Below are 20,558 nucleotides of genomic sequence, written 5' to 3'. Positions count from 1 at the left end.
TGTTTCATTGGCTTACTACCTTTTAGATAACAAAACGGCCACTTCAGTACCCAGCGAGTTCAGGGTTAAAACCAATCGATGTCCTTTGAAGTTATAATGTGTAGTATTTCTTATTCAGTACTTTATTGATTAGTTTTAGCAATATATAAACTTGTCAGTGTCCTAGTTCACAAGAACTATGTCAAGGATAAAGGATCGGTAAAGAAAAGTTAGACATATATGAACTTATATTCTTACAATAGAGAGGCTGGACCATCTTAACAAAGTTTTTCCATCGATGTAAAAAAATAACACCATACTCTTTATGGGAACTATTCTTCACATATTAGCAGTAACTTATCAATCATCATTAACAGTCCCAGAAAGATTTTTAAATTACATATATATTCAATGAAATATCGGTCGTAATGAGAGCTTTGAACTTAGTACTTTTAAGATATTGCGTTACAGTAGCTTTGCCAACATACTTATTTTGTCTTAATCACTTACTAGGCGTATCCATGGATCAATCTATTTCAATAAATTTTAAAGCTTAACGGTGCTACATCACATACATATTTGTGTTCAAATATAAGGAATAAAAGCAAAATCTTAATTCGGGGAACATAATGTTGTGTAAAATTACGCAGTTATTTTTAAATAGTAGTAGGTATTTTGTAATAAAGATTCAATGAACTAAAAAAAATTAAAATTATCTAACCGTTAGTTCGTCTGTATACATCATATATTTTATAACTGCTATTATATACTGAAAGATTTAAATATTTATTCAATATCAATCAAACAGCATATAGGGACTAAATAGTAATTATAAAATAAAAATATACTGATTTACGCCATAAATTAATAACAATTAAGGGGAGGAATACGAAAATATATTTTTATGACAAATCAACATTTCTTGTGGGTTTTTTTTATTGTTCATTAAAACGAATACTTTGACAAAAAACCTCTTTAGTTAAATATAAAACTGGGCATAATTTTTTAAATTCGGAATTAAATGTTGTATATACATTAAGACTTGTAATTCCTAAATTAAATTTTAAATGTCAGTTAACTAACGTCTATTGTCTTTTTACGAATGTTATAAACGCAAATTGTTGGAGCTTAGATATAAAATAATATTGTGATGAAAGGGTACATACATATAATTTAAAGAGTATTTCAGCATTTTCACAATGGTGGCAATATTAGATTAAATAGGTATGTAAATATGACTTTATTTTTAAATTGTATCTTTTTAATTTTTCTAAATACAATCATATTTGTTAAAAGAATGAAATGAAAAATGGATTTGAAAAAAATACCAAAAGACGTCCAACGTTTGATTTCTGCTTCCGCTTACATAAATACATTTACAAGAGCAATCGAAGAACTGGTAAAAAGAATTCAAATTTATCTTAATTTCTTTAACGAAAGTGTCATAGTTATGAATAAGTATGTAGTTCTAAAATCTTCTAGTATAATAGTATAGTTATTGTTTTTTTTTTAAATCAGTATTTAGAGAAAGTTATAATTTTCATTTTCTTATATGTAGATTTATAATTCACTTGATGGGGATAGTACATCAATTGCAATAAGAGTGTCTATAAAGGAAAACTTTATTCAAGTAATAGATAATGGATGTGGTATCAAATCTGAAAATTTTTGTCTTCTAGGACAAAAATATACATCAAGTAAATATATTGATATGTGTACATTGAAATCTGCCCCTAATAAATATGGTTATCGTGGTTTATCTTTAGCAAGTGTTATAGGAATTTCACAGACTGTTTTAATTACGTCAAGATATAATGATTCTGACTCAACATGGCTAAAAACGTTTTGCAATGGAACAGAGAAGAATATTTGTATTGTATCAACAAGACCATCAAAAGGCACAACGGTATAAATAGTAGTAAAAATCCATATTTTTAATATGAAATAATCAATTATTTTCTAACATGAAAGTTTCGAAATATTTTAGGTAGAAATCAGAGGATTCCTATACAATCTTAACATTCAAAGAAAAGCAATAAATCCTATAAATGAATTACAAAACATCAAATCATCTTTAGAGAAATTGTCATTAATTCACTGTGATGTATCTATTAGCTTAAGGGATGATTATAAGAATAAGATTATATTTAAAATGTACAAAAAAAGAGATATTTATCAAACTTTATGGTCTTTATTTGATATTAATAAAGAAGATGTTCAAGAATTGCAAGTTGAAAAAAATAATTATAAAGCAAAAGCATTTATTGCCAATGAAAATATAATGAAAACCAGAAATTTGAATCATCAATGGGTCTATTTAAATGGAAAATTTGTTACAAAATCTGAAATACATACAAAAATAAACAGAGTTTTTAAAAAAACTTTCCATAAAGTACAAAAAATTACAAAAATTAAGGTGAGGGTAGACTTTAATTATGAATGATTCTTAAATGAAACCTTATATAATATAATTTAGTTGTTTCAGAATAATATTGATGAAGACCATAACAGTGATATACCATTTTATTTTATATTTATATCATGTCCATTTTATGATTTTGACATAACATATAAGCACAAACAAACAATAGTTGAGTTTAAAGATTGGTCAGAAGTCAATAAACTTATTGAAAAACTGATACAATTTTACTGTGGTGACATAAAATTGAAGGAAACATTTAAAGAGAATAATTGTAGTGATATAGATAATACTAAAATGAAAGTTAAACAAATTATTGATAGAATTCTTCATAACAATGAGAAACAACCAGATATAAACTGCAAACATGGTGTTAAAGGTGGGTACACTGAAAATTAATTTCTTGGAGCTTTTATTATTTTCTACTGATCATTCGGTTTTAAGGCAAACACATAAAACGTAAGAGAAAGACAAAAATTCAAAATATTCTCAATAGTAGTCCACAGAAAATAAATAAACCAAAAACGGTTTCTAGAAATTATAACTTAAAAGAAAAATATAATACTAAAAATATTATAACAAAAAAATGTGACCAACTAATATTAACGAAAAGTAAATCTAAAAAAGATCTTAAAAAAGTACATGACAATGAAAGAAGTATTAAAAAGAAATCAAAATATATCGATCAGATTGCCCTTAAATTCAAAAATTTAACCGATAGCGTTAGAGATAGACGTAAAATATTATCATCGGAAGCACGAAATTTAATTAAAAAGAAAGAGTCTAATACTGAAACTATTAAAATAACTTACACAGCAGAGTATAACGAAACTTATTCGTATTATAAGGGGAAAGACGAATTAAATATTGATTATAGATTTGTTAGTAAAACCGATATCAGAGATAGTGTGATGAAAAACAATAGCGTTTTAATTAAACCTAAGACGTCGTATGATCTTATCAAACCGTTTAATCAGTTTGATTATCAGATAACAAGATTCCCGGACACACAGACTATGCAATGTCAACAATCTTGTAAGTATTTTAAGCAGTAGGTAATAGTATGCAGTGTCATATTACATATATATATATTATAAATATTTTATTTATGACATTTTATTCCATAGCTCATCATTTATTCGATCCTGAAACATTTAAATCATTACATCCGAAAATTACATTTGACAGTCACAACTGTCAAAATTATGCGAAGACAAGGAACATATTCACAAAAAATTTAAACTGTGCAAACACAACTGATAAAATACATTTGGATGAACACGATTCGAATATTTTCCATGAAAATTTAAAAAGATTTAGTGATAACGGATACTATGATGAAAATAGTTTAATAAATTATAATAATGAGCAAATGTCGTATACGATAAATAGTGATACCAGTAAAAGAATAATTATTAGTAATAATTCATATTTAAATAAATATATAGAGACAGAAACTAACGCAGATAAGATTAATTTATTCGATTTGATCGATAAACAATTATCGAATAAATCAAATTTAAAGACATCATACGATAAAGAAAATTTTCAAAATAAAAGAAACAGTAGTTTTAATAAACCATATCATGCATTGATAGCTGATAATATAAGACAAAACAATGGGATAGATTTAACGTACCTAAGTTACAAAAACTATCAAAAAAAATATACTAATACTGTACGAAATAACACAGAAAGGGTCAAGTCAATAGGCGACGCACACTATAAAGAATTATCCCAAAATTTTCATTCTGTAAACTATTGTGAAACGATTTACCATAGCAATGAAATTAGTTTCGTAGCCGGAGACCTCCAAAATCGTAATAATTGTGTCAAAATAAGTCCTGATGATTTCAAGTCGCCTGAAGAAACTCACAAAGAAAATTCAAATCTCTTTTTGATAAATAATGAAGATATTCATCACGATAATAATATATTTCAAGAAGCAAATACTAATACGGAATTACACCTTGTAGTAGAAAATCCGGTTCAACACTTAAATAGTTATCAATTTATAAAGAGCCATGGCTTCAAGAAATCAAATATCGCAATATATTTCGATGCAGAAGATTTTCCGAATAAAGACAAATTTAACCTCAATGAAACATATTCCGTAATAAAAACAAATAACTTAAGGGAAAACAATGACGTAGATTTGAATTTAATGAGTAATATAAATTATACACAAGATTATAATCAAAACGAAATGAATAAAAGTGAATTGAATGATAATAAGGAATTATCACAAAGTTTGGATCCTATGAATTATTGCGAAACGTTTTTCCGACGCAGCGAAATGAGTGACATTGCCAAAGAATTTATGAACAGCTTCAACATAAATACAAACGACCTGGGTTCTAACGAATGTGATCCTATTTCTAATGCTCACAATGAAAATTTCAAACTTAATTACTCCAATGATGAAAAAATACAAGACGAAGAAAAAATATCGGAAAATTCAAGCACTAATTCGGAACTGCACAGCGCAAAACAAATTGTGTTGAAGATTTAAAAACTTTTGAATTGAAAAAACGTCATGACTTGATGCCGAAAGGTACATTTGATTTGAGGGTAGTTTAGATTTGTTGACAAAAGTTTTGGATTTTAAGATATATTGTTTGAATTCTCCAGGTATGTCCCAAGTCTACAAGACTAGACTACAAAAACAAACTAATATAAGTATATCTCAAATCGACTATTACGAGAATGTAAGCTTTAATAGGAATAATTTCCACCAATATTGAAGGCACCTAATAAAAATAATGAAATAATCTTCTCCTCAGATAATGTATGACAAATTTGCAGACGATGTTTTCGTAAAATCTAAAATATTTGCACCATCGATACAGAATGCTGAAGTCAATTCAAGGAAATTAAAGAATTGTGATATTAGAAATGATGATCTAATATTTAATGCCACGTCTTTGAGACAAGCCAAAGTAAGCTGGGGTGTTAGTACCGAGGTATTAATATTAAAAGTAAGGAAATTGAATTATGGACTTACTTATATTCCAGATTCTAGGTCAAATAGATCGTAAATTTATTGCCACAAAAATGAACGGGAAGAAAACTGAGGTTAATGTAGATTTTTTGGTACTTTTCGATCAGCACGCGGTCGATGAAAGAGTTAAACTTGAAAGGAATTTAGCGGGTACATTGAAGTTCCTCATTATTTACGACACTAAATTCCAATGACAATACTTTTCCTAAAATTCTGTATACACCACAGAATACTTTGACGGAGAACTCTGGCGTAGCGTTAAAGTAGATTCAATACCACTCAAGCTGAATGAAAACGAACTCGTCTATTTGCATAACCACAGACATAAATTCTCGCAATTCGGTTTACAGTGGACATTTCAAGAGAACAAAATATCGATCAATTCTATACCTAAAGCAATTATAGGCAAAAATGCCAGACAGGTATAATATAAAACACTTAAAACGTCTCATAGCACAGACACTTACATATACATATAAATATATATCTATCTCCTAACACACACACACACACACACACTCGTACACGCTTAATACAGTCTTACAAATTTTAATATAGGAGCAAATAGTTCTTAAAGCTGTTCACCGTCTGATATTAGAACAAATTGATGTCATTGAAACGATTGGTGGTAATCTGAATGTATTTCCCAAAGCAATTATGGATCTTGTTTTCAGTGAGGTAAACATTTTATTTACACGGAGTTATTATATTATATATATATGTTCATGGAATACCAAATAATGTATTTTATACGTCTTTATACTTGTAACCTTGAAAACCCAAATGCTTATATATTTCTAGGCTTGTCGGAATGCAATTAAATTTGGCGATAACGTATCTCTAAGTGATTGTACAACTTTGCTTAAGTCACTTTCATCCTGCAAAATCCCATTTCAATGCGCACATGGACGTCCTGTGATGACAGTCGTAATGGAACTTCCTAAAAACATTCGTAATTACAGGGTATGATCCCATTTTTCGTTTACAACATCTCATAATAACACTTAACTTAAATATTACATTATTTCAGGTGGACAAGGAAAAAATTAAACAATTCAAATCACGTAAATCTAATTCGAATAAATATATTGCTAGACATTGACAATAATATTTTTATATAGTCACTGGCATCTATTTACTACATGAGCCACACGAAACTTTATCCATTATATTTTGTATCCATGGTATATAAGGCTGTATTCTGGTATGGACGTCTGGGAAACCGACCGCACATGGTATTCCCCAGGAAACTATTCCAACCAGTTTGTTATCTTTAACCAGTGGTCCACCAGAATCACCCTGGAATAGATATTATTTTAAAATGTTGAACTTTTCTTTTTTTGTTTGTAAGGAACTTATCTACTGTTTAAACTCATTACAACGTACACAGTAAGATAATTAATTTAATTAGACAGATAATAAGATAATTTTTCAGCTAGTTCCATCAAAGAATCGTCAACAGTTTTAAGGTTTTCATATATTATGTTATAAATTAATTTATGGGTAGGTGAGAAGACAAATATATTTGTTATTTCTAAACGCAATCATTGCTCTTAAGACCTTAGTATAAAATTTTTGTTTGTTTATATTTTGATTACATTATTGACGTTGAATTAAGAGAACATCAAAAATGTTGGACGCTCACACCTATAGGTAACAAAGCATGGAACGTTGTAATAAAATAAGTATGACTATTCACTACGCTTAGTGTTCTATTGAGTCATTGATAAATCGACGTTGTCATCCGGAAAATATCTCCGTATAATGAAATATAAGGTAAATGTGTTATATAGAAAAGGTCTCTGATGGAAACGATATTTAGAAAATTCAGAAAATCCCTTACGTGGCAAGTACCCTGTCCAATTCCTGTGAACGTACAGAACATGCTGTCATAAATCTTTCTCGTGTATCGCATTGCATACTGACAAGTTTCCTGGCTGAATACTGTCAGATTTAAAGCGTTCATTTTGCGGGCTGATTCTCCATTCGGCTACAAAATAAAATAATTTGATACGTTTATATTAAGATAAATTTCATTATTATTCCTTACAAGGCGAAAAGAGTTACTTGATTTTTTATCTGTTTTCATATGTACGGCTTTTTTTAAATTTTATTCTGCTAATTGTCGTTATAAAATTATATAATCTTTACCTTCTTCGCACCGAACCCAACGACAGTAACATTATCTCCTTCCTTTAATTTCTCGTTATCAAGTCGTAGCATTTTACCTTTGCATAAATTAAAAAGACCTCTAATTTTTAATATCGCTATATCATTTAATCTTAGAGTGCTGTTATAGTCATCATGAACGTATACTGATTCAACACTGTACATCAATCCACCGTTATCCAAATTAGCAGTTCCAATTACTACCTGTATATATTTTGGTTCAGCGCTAAAATAAAGTCCAAATACATATTTTAAATTACTTTGGATAATTATCTAATGAGAAAAAATAGGCAAATTAGTTATTCAATTAAAAAGAAATCAATTAGGCTCTTGTTAAAGCAAATATTGAGAACTAATACAGTAATCATTTTAATAAAGTATTAATACGATCACTTAAAATAGATACAGAGATCAATCTAACGGCACAGCAAGAAGATAATATTATTGATTTTTTTCCGGTCAGAGTTTTAAAATTCTGTGCAATTATTGTACAATATTAATTACTTACTTGAAAACGCAGTGAGCAGCTGTAACAACATGCTTTTGAGATATTATAGCGCCCCCACAGACATGATGTCGAGTGACATTTTGGAGTGATGCATGAAACTTTCCTAATTCAATAGGGATTCTATCTCCTCCTACTAATCGCGGTGTTCCTACAAAAGAAAGCATTAAAATACCTAAAGCCTTAACATAAAAAATACTTGTTTAAAAAGTTAATTAAGTAACAGATTTTGCTACATACTTACCCTCGACACCGAAGTAAATACAAAAAATGCAAAAAAATAGTAGTGTATTAGACATTACTTTACATATATGTTATTTAAAAGTATAGCAATTTAAACGCATTTAGTCGATCCGGCATTATAACAAAATAAATCACACAATCACTGATATCAAATTAATTTGATCAGTATCAAGTAAACGATAAAAATCAAAAGACCAGAAGTTATCAATTAGAAATATTACTAATGTTTTGCCCTTTTTATATACATAGACCGCTTAAACTTTATTTTCTTATAAACTTTTTTTTTAAGAAAATAGAATGGGAACAAATATGACTGCTACTTCATCTTTAAAATTTTCAATGATACACAATATCATATATTTATGTATTATAGTTATATTCAATTTAGAGGTAAACTAAAAATATGCGAAAATATAATTTGTTTTTTTTTTTTTTAGCATTGTATACTACTTTAATGTGTTAATCAAATTCTATAGATACGCTGTATGGGTATAGAATTTTTAGATAAGTTGTACAAGAGCATTGCTGAATCCTGTAAAGACGGTCTTATTGCTAATAACCATACCTGACTGACAACTTTCGGCAAAAGGAAATACACAGTGGTATTAATTTAATTAATAATAAATTAAAATAATTTAAAACATATTATATAACCCATAAGAAGTTTCAATTATGCACTTTATAAATATAAGTTACATTCAAATAAAGCAGTCGGAGAATAATACAAATTACTGGCAAATTTGAAATCATAAAAAAATATTTAGCGTTGTATGAAGTCAAATGTTGAAGATGATGTTCATAGCATATTTAGTAAAAATAATAATTTTATTGTTGTAAAATACGTGAATAAGATATTAGTATTAAAATAATATGTATAAATAATTATTTTCAGATGTCGGTGATCACTAAATAGAAAAGAACGTAGAAAGTAAAAATCAGTAATGTTAAAAACGACAGATATTCAATTTTCTCCCCAAACCTACCCCTATTTGTTTGATTTTCTTTACATTAGCTTGTAGTCTGTATGAGGAATCAATATACGTACATGATGACATTTGTGATTTATATTTAATCTATAATTCAGTCTGTCCAACTGTCAATCAATATCAAAAATAGTCCATACTCAATATTAAATATTAATAAAAATAAAAAGATCTGATTTTATTTGTAAGTTATATATTTCATCAGAATATTTATTATAAAAAATTAAACAGATATGGACGTTCTTAGGGCTGAAATAGATAAAAAAAGAAAGCAGTTAGAAGAGAAAGATATTTTGGTGCGTTTATTGGTTTCACCCTGATTGTTTTAGATTAATATTAATAATAAAAATGAAATAAGTGTTTTTTTACAGAAACCAGCAAAAAAATATTTTAAAAGAAGTGAACTCTTAGCTAAAGAGCATGAAGAATATTTGAAAAAATATGGTCCAAGTATTACCAATAATGAAGAGGACAATGAGACAGAAAATGCTGAGAAAGGTATTTAACTTCTTAAAGCAAATAATATTTTATAGAAACTCGGATATTCTTCTGAACTTAGCATTGTTTATAAAGTTATAGTGATACCAAATTTGTCTTTTTTATTTTATTTTATTTCTGAGATATCCTTTTAGCAAAAAAGCAAGAGAATGAAACTGATCAAACAGAAAGTATATCATTACCAAGAGCAGAAGTTGTCAAAAGGTTAAGGGATCGTGGACATCCTATAGTACTATTTGGTGAAAGCGAATTACAATCTTTTAAAAGATTGAGAAGAATAGAAATACAGGAACCAGAAGCTAACAGGGTAAGATGGAGAATTAAATTTATATAATAGAAATATATTGTTTTATATATTACATATGAACAGAAGAAATAAGGAGACTTATATTTTCACTTATGTTTCCCTATATAAAAGAATTTAAAACAATCATAATATATTACTATATGAGTGTGTTATGAATTATACATTTTAATTCCTCTATACCCTTTTGACTGTGAGATGGTCAGATGCATACATGCATTAAGACTTTCCCCACATATAGATAAAGCAATACATTTTCTTCTTCCTCATACACATAGCAAGGGATTAGAATAGTTCTAAATCTAAATCTGTTTTCAATTTTAAACCAAATAAGCTTTAACTGGGATTGTTAATTTACATCATTCTACTTCAAACATACCTACTATCAAGTGCAATTGTACTCGAGCATTATCCAGTGCTTAGAAAAAACAAATTTGTAATTTTTACAGTGAAAAAATGACAAATTTGTATTATGTACTATAAAATTGCATTAACATCTTCAAGATAATTTAAAATGTTTTCTTCATTCGATTCAGGGTTTTAGGAATGATTTCCAAGAAGCTATGGAACAGGTAGATCAGGCCTATCTAGATGAAATATTGGCATTGGGTACTCAGGTAATAATATTTCAATAATAAAATTATTAATATGATTCTGCTTAAGTGTTAATAATAATGTTTTAATCATAAAATAATCTGGTTTTGTAGAATGACAGTGAAAAACTTCAAAAAGAAGATGCCCTAGATGATTCGGTTACATATGAATACATTCAGGAAATGTCTGTAACTATGGGAAAAGGAGATAGAAACCATGATATGAATGTTATCATGACATTATTACAGGTAAATTTAAATTTATGGTGTATACATGAATATTACACAACTTACACTTCATTATTATACTTCCTATGATTTAAGTAGGCTTGTTGTAATCAGCAGACAGCTTGTTGGTCATTTTCAATTATAAAATTTCAAAATTAATTCTATTTGCTATCATATTTTTAGTTTATTATTTAATTATTTCTATATAGATATTTTACATTTGAGCATGGTTACAGTAAATATAATATTTATAGAAATTAATTAATTGATACAGTTCTTGACCTATGTTTAGATTATTTTTGTTTGTGTTATTATTTATAGTTTTAACAAAGATGAATTTCTAGTTTCTACTCAAGCTTTGGGGACAACAGTTAAATGCAGCCACTGGGGATCAGAAGACAGCAATTAAACACAAAATGACGAGGGCGACATATACACAAACACAAGTTTATCTTAAACCTTTAATGAGAAAACTCAAGAAGAAGAATCTTCCTGAAGATATATGCGACAGTCTTACAGAAATCACAAAACATTTGCTGGATAGAAATTATATTATGGTACATAGAATAAATATTATAACATTGTTATTAAATGGATTCAATTAACCTAATTGTAATTCTGCAACAAAATCAACATTTAGGTTATAAACCATTTCCGAAATTATGTTACATTTGTTTATAATTGAAAACTAAAGTCATATTCACAGTTTAATCCAAATGATTTTATTTTTACTTGTTTTGTGAACTATATATACATTGAGGGTAATTCATTTAAAAATTCACTTGTTTATTATTGTCATGTATTTTAATGATAAATTGAGAAAATTGAATATTTGATATATATGTACAATATAACTGGTTGTATTCTTTTTCAGGCGAGTGATGCTTATCTACAGATGGCTATTGGTAATGCACCATGGCCTATTGGTGTTACTATGGTTGGTATCCACGCTCGTACAGGTCGTGAAAAGATTTTCTCAAAAAATGTGGCTCATGTGATGAATGATGAAACACAGAGAAAATATATTCAGGCTTTGAAGAGATTAATGACCAAATGTCAAGAATACTTCCCAACGGATCCATCTAGATGTGTAGAATATAGTACAAATAAATGAATAATTTCATGATCATTAATGTTTCTAATAGAATTAAATAACAATTTTACTCTCCCTATATAGTTTTTCATTTATGCGCCTCATTTTTATATTTTGATGGAAAATGTTTAAGCTGTGACCAACATTTGAAGATAAACCAAAGTTACATAAATTTATTAAATTTCGATTAAGCTTTTATACATAATTTAAGCAATATTTTGAGTAGGAACAAAATTTCTGTAGGATTCATGAAAACATTTGGTTGTTACAAATAAAATATACCTAAATAATAACAATCCTCAAATTACATCACACCTTTGTGATCCCACGAATCCTTTAAAACCAATTCTCGCCAGCGATATTACTTCATCAATAATTTCTTTGCAATTGCGTTTTCAAGAATATTTAACTAAACTGAAGATCAGTTGAATATATTGATTTCTTAGAGAATTAACAATTTTGTAATACTGCAACGTCTTCAAAGCTATTGCTGATGCTAACTATTGCTTAGGGTAAAAATGTTATCAAAAGTTGAAAACGGTTTGATTCTTTTTTAATTAATATATTGAAGTATTCGTTTGCTAAATAGTAATTAGTTCATATTTGTCGTAAAGCTTGAATTTCAAAGGATAAATTAAATAATCAAACAGAAAAGAGCATTAAATATTTTTACAAAATATAATTCTTTGCCATTTTGTAGTGTTCTGCTATATTGCGTAACAAAATATTTAAAAAAAAAGGCACAATTTGAATCCCGTGCGGCTACAAGTTAAGAAATACTGATCTGTCAATTGTCATTCGTAGAAACTAGAAACATTCAAACTTCATAGTTTTTGAAATACCAAACAATACACGACTATTTTAATTAAGAATAAAATCTTTATATATATAATCATTCTTTGAGTGATGCAGACTAATTTTATTAAATTAAGTATTTTCTTAGGCAACTTATTAAAATGTTCTTAGAATATATAAAGTCCTTTCATTTACAAGATTGTTTAAATATTTTAAGTAATGAGGACTTATTGGGTTATTTCTCCATAAATATTGAGTAAGTTTAATTTCAGAATTTAAATTAATATAGATCGGGATATAAATACTTATTTTTGTAATTTAAATTAAATTTCTTTTTTAGTTTCTTAAAACTATTTGAAACATACCCCGACGTCGGTGATAAAGTGCTATGTAGCCCTGTGAAAACTTTACCGGCATGTAATTCAGATATAATAAAACTTCAGCAGAAATTCTAGAAGAGGACAAATTTAGTTCCCTAATTAGTAATTTGCAATTTAAATACCTAAAAGAAATGTACATGCACGATTTTTTGGATTACCTGTGTGTCCTGAATTGCATAGAACAATATTTCCCAAAAATGTTGATCTTGGATGCTTTTTAAAAGTTAGTGGTAGGTTATATTTACGTGTGGTTTGAATTTTATTAATATTTAGTATTTTTGATTAAGTTTTAGATTTTATTTTTGGCAGGTACTGTTGTCCGTGTTACACAGTCTAAAATGTTAGAATACCAGAGAAAGTATGTGTGTATGAAATGTAAGTTTGAAAACACCATTGAAGCAGATTTTGAAAACAGATACATCTTGAGAGCTCCCACTAAATGTGGAAACACTGAAATAAGATGTAAATGTTCTACTTTTACTCAAATTAATTTGGTTTCTAGAGAGCATTGTAGAGATTATCAAGAAATAAAAATCCAGGTAACTTTTAAAGCTTATTTTTAAATAAATTGTTAATATTAAAATAAAACAATTGCTTAAAAACAGATTGATATTATTTTTTATTTCTAGGAACAAGTTAATAAGCTTAGTATTGGGACAATTCCTGGGTCAATGTGGGTTGTTCTGGAAGATGGCCTTGTTGACTGTTGTAAACCTGGAGACGATGTTGTTATATGGTAAGAAGAATTGTTTTATGAGTTTTTAATGTTGTAATGTCTAAATGTATCTGTTATTATATATATTAATTTGGATTGAATCTTCTCAGATTGCCAGGGGTTTGTAATATGGCAATTTGGAGAGGTTTAATTTAACAATTTAATGTTTTAGTCTTTATTAAATTAAATTATTTTTGAGAAAAGATATATGAAATGAATGTTAGTCCAAATATTGTTCCAGTGGCATTGTACGTCGTCGTTGGCGTCCGCCAGTACATAATAAAAAATCTGAAGTAGAAATTGTATTACAAGCCAATTACATTGAAGTCAGTAACTCACAAAATCAGAAGCTATAGCGATGGCGCCTGATGTTAAAGACTGTTTTGATGAATTTTGGTCTAAATATGAGCAATGTCCTTTAAAGGGAAGAGATCAAATTTTATCTTCTGTATGTCCTCAGGTTTGTAAGGATTTTAAAATATTTTTATAGTATCAGTAAATCCAAATCTTTTATACTCATAATGAAAACTATTTTTTAAGGTTTATGGACTCTATCTGGTAAAACTAGCTGTTTTACTTACAGTTATCACTGGTTCTAACCATATCGTTGAAAGCAAAAATTGTATTGAAGACAAACACACAATGCATGTTCGTGGGCAGTGTCATTTGTTGCTTGTCGGAGATCCAGGTACTGATAGATACACTATCTACTAAAAGTATGTATAGAATGCTTAATGATGCATAACTTGTCATGGAGTTCACTTAACACCTGTGACTATAAAACTCCCTTTGTAATTATTGTGAATAACTTCATAATCATAATATCAATATTTCCTCCCAGGGACTGGTAAATCTCAGTTATTGAAGACGGGTGCGGAGTTGACTCCACGGTCTGTGTTTACATCTGGCGCCGGCAGTACAAGGGCTGGATTGACTTGTGCAGCTCTCAGAGTAACAAAATAATGCTATATTATTATTCCTAAAAAAAATATAAACCAAACAGAAAAGATATCTTTCGCGAAGATTACATATTATTTCTATTAGTTAAACTGTGTTAGTAAGAAGTCTAAAAAGTTCTTTAAAGAAATCAAGCAGACATTTAACTTTACTACCTACTCCATGGTCCTGTAGGCTCCTAAAACCATGAACCATGTAAGGGACAGTCTCATGTAATGCACAATGACGTGTTCGTTTATTTGCTTTTAATCCCATGAAAAAAAAATACGTATTCTATATGTATAGATTTCATACTCTATATGGTATGGAAACAGATTTAACTGTTTCTTGAATGTGCATGTGTAAGTGAACTTCCAAGGCTTGGGTCCATTATTTACTCAAGGAAACTCGTTTATCTCTCAAATATTGATGTCTTTTATACACAAAAACATACTTGTTTTAGTTTCAGTTACTTATTTTTGAGAGAACAGAACTATACTTAAAGGACATTAACTGAATTAGGCATCATATCTGTGACCATCAAAACATTCAAGGATTATTTCCAGGAAGATGGTGAATGGCAGTTAGAGGCTGGTGCATTAGTGTTGTCAGATGGAGGTGTTTGCTGTATTGACGAGATTTCACATCTGAGGGACCATGATCGCACTGCTATACACGAAGCTATGGAGCAACAGACTATATCAGTTGCTAAGGTCGGTCTGGCAAAATTTACATATAACTATGGGAGATTTAATATGTGGGGTTTAAAACGTATCAATATTATTATGGTCACAACAAATTTGCATTGATAGGATTTAATAATTTAAAGTACATATCTTTTGCCAGTCATTACCTAGATGGGATCGGTTAAATGCCTTTATTTCTGATTAAGGGCTTTATTTTTTATCAAGAGCTTGGTAAAATCAATATGCCGAAAGCTAAGACATAATTTGAAATCATTTAATAGTGAACAAAGCAAGGTTTCTTACTACAGCTCGAACTTGGGCTTTCTCGAGTGGGGAAATATCACCCTCTCACAGAAGATCGGCGTGCATTAGTCTTCAATAGCTGCGTTTCGTCCGATGAGGGAGAGTTTGTCGCTCTTTACTTTTTCCCATTCTTTCCTCAACCGGCATATTGATATGTACAATGATCTTCTGTCTTACATCACTCTAAGACAGTTTTGAGGTGTTGAGCGTGTTTCATTGGCTAGGGGGCCGGGGAAACCCAGCAACTGCGGGTTGTATCGGCGGCAATTCTGTACTCGTGCCAGCGACACACAAAACTCGACGTTCAGTTCGGAACAAGGGCCATGCTCTTTGACAGGATGGTTATTGGACCATTAGTATCGTTCCATCCTTCCCATCACTTCAAAGGCGGCAAAGCATTAGCAACACCATATTGCAGATGTCCATAGGCAAGGGTAACTACCTGCCATTAAGTAGGCCATCTGCTCTTTTGCCACCTTTAACATAAAACAAAGAATAGGTAATAGCTGAAAATATTTAGTATAGCAAGATGAAAACATTACTACGTGAATTCCTTACTAGCTCTTATTATTTTTACTGAGTCCCATGTTATTCGTTTCTATGGATTCCTGTTATGTATATTTTTTTCGAAACGAAGTACTACCCCTATGTCAATCTAAACATTGAATTTTATTGTTTCAATACGTATTTGTTCCAGGCTGGTATTGTATGTAAATTGAACACAAGGTGTGCTGTAATAGCAGCCTGCAATCCCAAAGGACACTATCAAAGGGATGAACCATTGAGTGTTAATGTATCCTTGGGCACTCCGCTTTTAAGTAGGTAAAAAATGATTATTATCCTTAATTATTATATTGATTTTATCTTTTATAAACCAGATTTTACATATTTAAGACTTCATAAAGTAAGAAGAGCATAGCTTTTAGCATTTAACATTGTAAAAATGACATATAATGCAGTTAGTTGTACCTTGTTTTCAAAATGAAATATTATTGACATACTTTACATTTCTATAATGAAATAATATTCAAATATTGTCATATGTACCTGTTTCTAAATATGTCCCTAATAGAATGACACCAAGCTATGAATCGTAATCAATAATTTATAATCCTTATTTCTGTTTTAGATTTGACTTGATATTTATTTTACTTGATTCCAAAAACAGTGAATGGGATAAATTAGTTTCAACGTACATATTGTTTGGCGATTCAGGTGTTTCGGCTAAGAAGAAATGGGATATCGAAAAATTACAAGTGAGTTTAAAATTAAATCTTGTAATGAAAAATATATCTGTAGGTATGTAGTTATAAAAATGCACACACTAAGTTATAGATTCTAATCAAAAAAATATTTTATATTATGTCAGATGTATATAAGCCTTATTGGTCCAAGGCCTACTGAAATCACAAAATCAGCAAATATAATACTCCAAACCTATTATATGATGCAAAGGAAGTCTGAGTATAGGGATCCTTCAAGGACAACTGTTAGAATGCTTGACAGTTTAATTAGGTAAGTTCATGTCAAAATAATATACATATACCTTAAACTTGCTATGTTACTGATTTTACTGTGTTTAGGTTGTCTCAAGCCCACTGTCGTCTAATGTACCGAACAACTATATTACCAGTTGATGCGATTACAGCAGTATCTTTAATAGATCTATCGATGCAGGACTGCACATTGGACAAAACAGTAGATGCCTTACATTCGACATTTCAAAAATATCCTGACTTTCAGTATCTGTGTACAGCAAAACAACTTTTGACAAGATTAAGTTTATATGAGATATGGAAAGAAGAGCTATTATATTATGGTAAAATACTCCAGGTTGATCATAAAACTTTAGAACATCATATAGATACTAAATGCGAAAGTCTCTTCGCAAGGTATGATAATATCACAGATAATAATATTCCACTCTCAACATCTATTGTCACTAGTTCATACTTTAAGAAGAATACAGATGAATGTGATAAAAATATAACAAAAGGAGACATGGGTGAAGGTGATAGCAAAAAGGATAAAGTTATTAACGATAAACTAGCAGCAACTTTGAAAAAACATGCAACACTTAATAAGATAGAGAAAAAACCACCTGTACATCAGAAAAAGAAACAAGTGAGGCGTAAACGAAAACAAGTAACTATTGGTGTAAGCGATTTAATAAAATCTAATACAAAAAGGATTAAAGAATGTACATCGAATAGTGATGATGAAGCACATATAGTTTCTGATAGTACAAATCATCAGGCAGATAAAATTCTTAAAAATTTAAAGATTTGGAGAGTTCAGAAATTGAAGATTTAACAAATGGTGTTAAAATAGATGAACAAAAAATCATATTGAAAGAAATTGTTACAAATACAGAGGATACAGGATTTATAAGAATAATGATAAAGTTTCAAATATAGGTGAGAAGACAGTGGATAAGAAACCAAAACCGACCGTTGATGCCAAGGAGTTCAAAAACTTAACAACAAAAATCGATTTTAGCTTATCTACTGAAAGTGATGATGAGGTAGTGACTGATAAAAATAGTAATGACGAAGCAGAAGTTAGTAAGAAGATATCAAATAAAACTCTTAGCAAATTAAATCAATTCATATTCATAGAAAGTTCTGATTTAAATAGATTCTACAATGAAAATCCTAATAATCGATCCACAAAAAGTGTAACAGAAAAAAATATTTTAACTAAATCAATAAAATCAGGATCAAGTTCACAAATTTCAATGTTTGAGAGTTCCGACTGTGAAATTGACTTGGATATATGAAATCATGAATTTAAAGAAATATTATTAATAGGTATTTTAACCAATCATTGTAAATAACACTATATACATATATACATGTTTTATTTGTCTTCATCAGCTGTGGAAGGCTTGTAAGGATCTGTTTCATAATTTTCTATGAGTAGTGTTTTAAATCTCCTCGCTGTGACTACGATTGCATCTTCTTTTGCTGCTAGATTTATTATTTCAATCCTTGACACATATAAGTGCTCCGGATTCTTTGGGCTAACACTTTTTATAACATCTATTTCATAGTCTATCCTCACCTGAAAATAATAATATTAAAGTATGATTTCATTTTAATGACAAAAAAAATATATATACTTCTTTCTCAAAAGATTACTTTAAAATGTTTAATACATATGGTTTTAATATTAACAATAGTGGATATTTTTCAACAATTGTTTCCAGTATTGGCAGAATTTAAAAATTATGCATGAATTTGTTGCTGATATGCAACTTAAGCAGTCTTATACCTTACTCCCGTTACTGAATTTTTGAGTTACAAATAATATTAATGTGATGTGATAACAAATAATCATCATTTAAAGTAGTAATCCATAATAACAAATAATAGTTTCATAAAATTTTTAATAATAAATTAAATGTAAATATTAAGACTAATGTGCAAAGTTTTTCAATGTGTAAGTTTACTGCAGTTTACTGTTGTCATAAATATGAAGAACTATAAAATGTTTCAAATTTTAATTCTTTTTATATATATATATATTAGGAAAAAAGAACAAATTTTGAAATTAAAAATACTTACAGGAGCACTTTTCTTTAGGATCTTTTTGCCATTTACCCTTATTTTACTGTCATAAAATATGGTTTCTATTTTACTGAAACAAAATATATAAGTTTAAGTAATGACATTTTTACAAAATACTTACTATATTAAATATTGCATTTACATGGTTTGTCATCTTTCCTTATTTATACTTTGTATAAATTTGTAAATTCATGCCACTAAATTATGTGTTTGCAGAGTAAAAATTGTGTTTTTATGTATTGTAAGTATATATAAGTTATTAATATGTAAATGACATACATAAAATGAGAAACATTTCTTACTTCCTAGCAACACCCAGAGCTGCCTTAAGTATTGCATCAGTCCTCAAAGAAGTTGTGTTAAATTTTATAACTTTAGAATCTCTTGAGAGTGACACATCATTATTGTCTAAGATTTCAGATTCATCGTCAGAATCAGGATCAGCTTGCTGTTAATTATTAATTAATTACAATTTAAACTGTATAGTTTGTGATAATTTGTCTTGAACTATAAAAACATTCAATATAGTAATTTAAGTTTAGTATAAGTTTATACCTTTTTGGACTTACAACGACATAGGCTATAATTATTTAAGGGGCAGGTTGGTGATAATTTGGCGGTTTGTAGATTTTTTTCTAAAACATTTTTGGAACTTATTATTAATGATCTTGGCCTGGCTTCCAATGATACGAATCGGAGTAAGTTTTGTCTTAAATAGCTTCTTCTCCTTAAAACGTTCATTATTTTCTTCTGGGATAGGTTGTTTTTACGAAATCAGAATATTAAGGAAACAACTTTTACCAACACACATGAAACTACAAATAATCTAAATGAAGCAAGAATAAAAATTGTATTCTTTCATTTATTGTCAAGAATTAATAAAGGTTAATACTTAATTCACAAGTCAATGTCATTGAGATTATGACATTGACAAGTCTGTTTTAAAATTTTAGAGGAATGTTTTTTTTGTCTGATATTTTTACTAATAATTAAATTAATTAAAACAGAATAATAAACATTTAAGTAGCATATTTTTGTCATATTATTTGTTCATATGCGTTAGACAAATAATGCAGAGCCATCTATAAATTTTACTCGAAATAATTTTGTTCGCAACCTCATCGAAGACTAAAACCGCCAAAACTGTTACTATTTAAAA

At 28.8% G+C, this 20,558-nt stretch overlaps 5 protein-coding genes across 5 annotated transcripts; 3 read left to right on the top strand and 2 right to left on the bottom strand.

The window, feature by feature from the left end:
* Positions 1-88: 88 nt before the first annotated feature.
* On the top strand, positions 89-7,418 carry LOC116769322 (uncharacterized). The gene is given in 15 exon segments (XM_061528461.1): positions 89-1,203; positions 1,276-1,378; positions 1,538-1,885; positions 1,967-2,395; positions 2,465-2,777; positions 2,843-3,433; positions 3,526-4,898; positions 4,901-4,952; positions 5,030-5,106; positions 5,182-5,337; positions 5,414-5,549; positions 5,628-5,821; positions 5,958-6,077; positions 6,201-6,362; positions 6,430-7,418. Coding segments are annotated over 14 exon segments (4,113 nt in total). The 5' UTR covers positions 89-1,203; positions 1,276-1,288; the 3' UTR covers positions 6,502-7,418.
* On the bottom strand, positions 6,454-8,470 carry LOC116769323 (chymotrypsin-2-like). Its single transcript, XM_032660389.2, has 5 exons — positions 8,318-8,470; positions 8,077-8,224; positions 7,551-7,794; positions 7,243-7,389; positions 6,454-6,698 (listed from the first exon to the last, which is right to left on the bottom strand). The coding sequence occupies exons 1-5, from the start codon at positions 8,370-8,372 to the stop codon at positions 6,531-6,533; spliced, it is 762 nt and encodes a 253-aa protein (XP_032516280.2). The 5' UTR covers positions 8,373-8,470; the 3' UTR covers positions 6,454-6,530.
* A 935-nt stretch (positions 8,471-9,405) lies between these two features.
* Positions 9,406-12,094, top strand: LOC116768951 (pre-mRNA-splicing factor 18). The gene is made up of 7 exons (XM_032659883.2): positions 9,406-9,595; positions 9,671-9,797; positions 9,932-10,104; positions 10,638-10,718; positions 10,809-10,943; positions 11,267-11,479; positions 11,797-12,094. The coding sequence occupies exons 1-7, from the start codon at positions 9,533-9,535 to the stop codon at positions 12,034-12,036; spliced, it is 1,032 nt and encodes a 343-aa protein (XP_032515774.2). The 5' UTR covers positions 9,406-9,532; the 3' UTR covers positions 12,037-12,094.
* A 724-nt stretch (positions 12,095-12,818) lies between these two features.
* Positions 12,819-18,679, top strand: LOC116768950 (DNA helicase MCM9-like). Its single transcript, XM_061529199.1, is given in 15 exon segments — positions 12,819-13,066; positions 13,151-13,254; positions 13,257-13,310; positions 13,313-13,420; positions 13,500-13,729; positions 13,820-13,926; positions 14,147-14,241; positions 14,244-14,365; positions 14,446-14,593; positions 14,747-14,856; positions 15,408-15,554; positions 16,528-16,652; positions 16,960-17,086; positions 17,200-17,345; positions 17,414-18,679. Coding segments are annotated over 15 exon segments (2,448 nt in total). The 5' UTR covers positions 12,819-12,971; the 3' UTR covers positions 18,144-18,679.
* LOC116768952 (mitochondrial transcription rescue factor 1) lies at positions 18,423-20,289 on the bottom strand. The gene is made up of 4 exons (XM_061529206.1): positions 19,955-20,289; positions 19,702-19,847; positions 19,397-19,469; positions 18,423-18,893 (listed from the first exon to the last, which is right to left on the bottom strand). Exons 1-4 carry the CDS (start codon positions 20,138-20,140, stop codon positions 18,690-18,692), a joined length of 609 nt encoding a protein of 202 aa, XP_061385190.1. The 5' UTR covers positions 20,141-20,289; the 3' UTR covers positions 18,423-18,689.
* Positions 20,290-20,558: the final 269 nt, after the last annotated feature.

This window comes from Danaus plexippus, chromosome 5 (genome assembly GCF_018135715.1).
Source record: "Danaus plexippus chromosome 5, MEX_DaPlex, whole genome shotgun sequence".
NCBI lineage: Eukaryota > Metazoa > Arthropoda > Insecta > Lepidoptera > Nymphalidae > Danaus > Danaus plexippus.
Note: the sequence above shows the minus strand (reverse complement) of the source record. Positions and strands in the feature narration are given on the sequence as shown.